A 4,809-nucleotide genomic window follows, 5' to 3' on the forward strand; every position below is an offset into this window, starting at 1 on the left:
AACATTTTAATGAGAGGTTGTTCAGAAATTTTACATTAATAAATTTAACACAGTAACAGTTAAACGCTCCAAACTATCCTTTAAGATGTCGTTTCCCTGTTTATATCAAACTGTAACCCTCTGCAGGCACTCAATTCTCATGAGTTCATGAGAATTAAAAGCATGTTTATCATCTGTATTAAAAAAAAATGTAGACTAATACTTCTGTGGCTCCTGTTTGGCAGCGAGATGTTCTCCTTTGTTTTGACCGGAGAGGACGGGAGCAGGAGGTTCGGGTACTGCCGGCGTCTACTGGTAAACCAGCAGAATAAATAAGTGTGCTGTTACTGAACAGGAAGTGGCTGAATACCAACATGGCGGCTGAATAAACAAACATGCCAAAAACGTCAACTGGCCTGTGGGGAAAAAAATAAAAAAGGCTGGGCGGAAGTGTGTGAGACTGGGAACTGTGTGCTGCATGTGAACAGCTTCATATGTTCCTGCTCATGTATCTCTGGAGGATGTGTGTMCAAATATGTTTACTGCAATGTAAAGATGCATCGTCTATCGTTGCTCTTTCAGCCCAGTGGAAAAGGCCGACGTCTGCCTGAGGTGTATTGCATCGTTAGTCACCTCGGCTGCTTCAACTTGTTCTCAAAGGTGACCTTCTGCCTCCACTTCCCACTCCTAAAGTTTTATTAACAGATTTATTAATGGTGTTTATAAATGTGTGTGTTAGGTGTTAGACGAGGTGGAGAGGCGGCGGGCCTTGTCTCCCGCTCTGGTGCAGCCGTTCATGAGAGCGATCATGGAAGCCCAGTTTCCAGCTCCGGGCAGAACAATCAACATCAAAACATTTCTCCCTGGCTCTGGCACCGAGGTGAGCGACATCAGGCACTAAATATCTACAAAGTCTGCTGAAACCTAGAAAATAAAGATAAAAAATGTCCCTTAATAACACAAAAAGTTACTTTTTTCAGCTATGATACATTTAGCTAAAGGAAGTTTCCAAAAAGTCCAAGTGGGGAGCCACTGCAGTACATAGGAAGGTTTCTTGGCTGTGTGGGCGGAGTTCTTCAAGTGTGGGCGGAATTTGGAAAAACTGATTGGTCAAGTTCTTTGGTGTGGGCAAAATTTGGTAAAATATGAACTTGATAAGTTCTTTGGTGTGGGTAAAGTTTGATTGGGAATGTTCTTCGGTTCAGGCAAAGTTTGGCAAAATAGCAATTGGCCAAATTCTTCGGGGTGGGCAGAGTTTGGTAAAATCGAGTTCTTTAGTGTTTGGCGAAGTTTGGCAGAACCATTGGTCGGGTTGACTTGTCTTGTGGGGGAAGTTAAAAGATGAAGTAATGGTAATAATAAAGTTATTATGTAAATATAATTTATATATTATATATTTTAATTTACGCCAAGCCGAACTGCTACACGTCCCTCCACATGTACGGCATTCAAATTTTATGTGGCTTGCACTGTGAAAATATAAGGCATGTTCTTATACTCACTTACCTGTTCATATCTACCACAAGTTAATAACAATATGTGAATGTTTGAGTGATATGTGTGAGTAATTAAAAAACCCTTCGACACAGTTGTGGACTGTTTAGTGGTGGTTTTATTTCCGCAAAACCCCAGCATCCTGCTAATCAGTGCCCAGAAGCAGGAAATACACATTGATTTACCATCGTCTTCACGTCCTGACCCCACCTCATGACCGTGTCTTAAAGGAGCAGGCTATTTCTACATGGAGTCAAGACGTCACACATTCAGTCCTCGCAGCTAATGTTCTATCCCGGTTCTTTTTATGTGTTGTAAGTGTTAAACCAGGCATGTATCTAACTAAAAGCCTCCTGAGTCTGTGAAACCTTCATCAAAAATGAAGAGTCCCCACAACCCAGTCTGCACATAAAATCATCAGTTCAAGCAGAAATAACCACATTGTAAAAATATGTTGCTGTTCACCTAAGAAAACTTAACTATGTGAAGTGTTTTTAAAAATCAGTGGATAAACAAACCCCAATAAGTTTCGTCAGCACCATGCCCCAAATTATGACTAATAGTAATAAAAGTGAGTAACCTTTTTATAGGGTCAAAAAGAAAAAAATAAGTAGGTCCTCTGGATGGGTTCTTCTTCAGTGAAACATTTCGTCTCTCCTCCAAGAGACTTCTTCCTCTTTTGCATGTGACTAAATAGAGCTAATCAAGCCTATTGTTAGGCGATGGCCCTCCTTTGCATGTGACTAACCTGATTGTCCACCATGTGGAGGCAGTGCTTATAAAGCTGAGTTCACCTGAAACTCATCAGACTGAAGAAGTCTTGGAGGAGAGACGAAACGTTTCACTAAAGAAGAACCCATCCAGAGGACCTACTGATTTTTTCTTTTTGATTTTTTTCTACCTGGACTACTGAGATGCATCAGGACACTTTTTATAGGGTCTTTCTGGCGTTTTGGACCAACCTAAATTTTCCCACATCCCCACAGCTGCCTGGTGCTCATCCAACCAAATCCTTATAGCTTCTTCAAACCCCACGCAAAATGGTCAATCCAACCAATCATGTCTTTCTCAAACTCCTTCCACTTCCGTGAACCTCCCACTTAGTGACTGCAGAGACCCCCTTCTCAAAGTCTCAAAACATTGCTTAAGTTCTCAATTTCTCCTCTTGAGACAGAGGGTCTCCTTAAGAAGTGTCACCTCTTGTTTCATTATTTTATTGCAGTCGTCTTTGATTAACTTGATAGTGAATTAAGAATTTCAAAGCCTCAGGTACAGGTCATCAGTCCATCTCAGTGGACTGAGAACAGAATCTCTTATATTCTTTCATTTCCCAGGTGATGGAGCTTTGTCGGCCCCCCGACTCTCGCCTGGAGCACGTGGACTTTGAATGCCTGTTCTCCTGTCTGAGTCTGCGCCTGCTCCTCAGGGTTTTTGGCTGTCTGCTGCTGGAGAGACGAGTCATCTTCACCGCCAATAAGCTCAGGTTGGGGCCTGCGTCTTCCTCCAGTTAGCTTTCTTGTTATGGAATTATAGAAATGTCCGATTCTGGGTGAAAACGCCAATGATGCAACGTGCGGGTGGTCCGGGTTTAAAAATAAATGCAACGGATCCCAGGGACTCAGGAATCTCACCGGAGACATATTTCTGGGACAGGCTGTTTAGTTGTTGCCGGACCAGTTTGTTTGTTCTGCTGAAAGCAGAGAGGGAGTCAGAAAAAGCTACAGCAGAAGACGACAGGAATGTTAGTGACGTCGGTAAGAGGCTTGAAGACCTGCTTCTCTCTCTGGGAAATGTTACTTCAGGGAATATCCAGTCTTGGACTGCATTCAGATGATGGTTCCCTCATGTGGGGAGAATGAATAAGTTCACTTTCTACAATGTTCCTGACTTTTTAAACAGGAAACAAACTCTTAACTCCATCTTACAGAACACAGATGAGATATTCAACTGTTTTTTATTGAGGACCACTAAAAGGCAGGCAGTAACACTTTTACCAATTCACTCGTCTTTCTTCCCTCTCTCGCAGCACACTCTCACAGATCTGCCACGCGGTGGTGGCGCTGCTTTATCCCTTCGTGTGGCAGCACACCTACATCCCCGTGCTGCCGTCGGCCATGCTGGATATCGTCTGCACCCCGACCCCGTTCATCGTGGGCCTGCTGTCGGCCTCCCTGCCTCAGCTGAAGGAGCTGCCCCTGGAGGAGGTCAGACGCTAACGGTCAGCTCTTAGGAAACAGGAGCTCAGTTATTCATGTGTTTCTCTCTGCGCAGGTTCTCGTCGTGGACATTGAAAACAATCGATTTCTCAGACAGGTTAGCTTTTTTATGAGCGCTGAAAGRTTTGTAAAACTGGACTAGCGTTAGCCCTCTTGGAAACACTTCTTGGTTTTGTTACTTTCAGTTAGACGACGAGGACTCCATCCTGCCTTTCAAGCTTCAGTCAGCCMTGGAAAACGTCCTGGAGAGGAGGAGAGAGCTCGCCGGTGAGCGAGGAGCCGATACGAGCGGTGAGAGGAAACACCCTGACMAGAGAAAATTAAGGATTTTCATGAAATTCAGTCGTTACAGCTGAACATGGCAAAAATGTTTGAAACTGAAGCAAAGTCACAAAGAGCTAAAGATATCGAAAGGCTAGCTAAATGCTAAATGTTGCAAAAAAGTCACTAAGAGCTAATGTATCAAAAGAACAGCTAAAAAGCTAAACATTGAAACACAGTCACAACAAGCTAAAATTTTCAAAAGAATAACTAAATGCTAAGCATTGCAACACAGCCTCTAAGAGCTAAAAGTATCAAAAAGACTCCTAAAAACTAAATATTGCAACACAGCCACTAAGAGCTAAAAGTATCAAAAAGGTAGCTAAAAGCTAAATATTGCAACACAGCAACAMAGTCTCTAAGAGCTAAAAGTTTCAAAAATATAGCTAAAAGCTAAATATTGCAACACAGCCTCTAAGAGCTAAAAGTATGAAAAAGATAGCTAAAAGCTAAATATTGCAACACAGCCTCTAAGAGTTAAAAGTATGAAAAAGATAGCTAAAAGCTAGACATTGCAACACAGCCTCTAAGAGTTAAAAGTATGAAAAAGATAGCTAAAAGCTAGACATTGCAACACAGCTCTAAGAGCTAAAAGTATGAAAAAGATAGCTAAAAGCTAAACATTTCAACAAAGCCTCTAAGAGCTAAAAGTATTGAAAAGATAGCTAAAAGCTAAACATTGCAACACAGCCTCTAAGAGCTAAAAGTTTCAAAAAGATAGCTAAAAGCTAAACATTGCAACACAGCCTCTAAGAGCTAAAAGTTTCAAAAAGATAGCTAAAAGCTAAACATTGCAACA

General features: G+C 42.0%; 1 protein-coding gene across 3 annotated transcripts in view; it reads left to right on the forward strand.

Moving 5' to 3' along the window:
* LOC106525563 (DENN domain-containing protein 2A) overlaps positions 1–4,809 on the forward strand; it is a 20,957-nt gene that overhangs the window by 13,122 nt on the left and 3,026 nt on the right. For all 3 annotated transcript variants that reach the window (XM_014019853.1, XM_014019851.1, XM_014019854.1), the window contains exons 11-17: positions 225–294; positions 562–639; positions 719–859; positions 2,808–2,956; positions 3,500–3,677; positions 3,745–3,786; positions 3,875–3,980. In XM_014019853.1, the coding sequence (XP_013875307.1) occupies positions 225–294; positions 562–639; positions 719–859; positions 2,808–2,956; positions 3,500–3,677; positions 3,745–3,786; positions 3,875–3,980 (764 nt within the window). The remainder of the gene's footprint in view (positions 1–224; positions 295–561; positions 640–718; positions 860–2,807; positions 2,957–3,499; positions 3,678–3,744; positions 3,787–3,874; positions 3,981–4,809) is intronic.

Source organism: Austrofundulus limnaeus, unplaced genomic scaffold, assembly GCF_001266775.1.
Source record: "Austrofundulus limnaeus strain Quisiro unplaced genomic scaffold, Austrofundulus_limnaeus-1.0 Scaffold234, whole genome shotgun sequence".
NCBI classification, from domain to species: domain Eukaryota; kingdom Metazoa; phylum Chordata; class Actinopteri; order Cyprinodontiformes; family Rivulidae; genus Austrofundulus; species Austrofundulus limnaeus.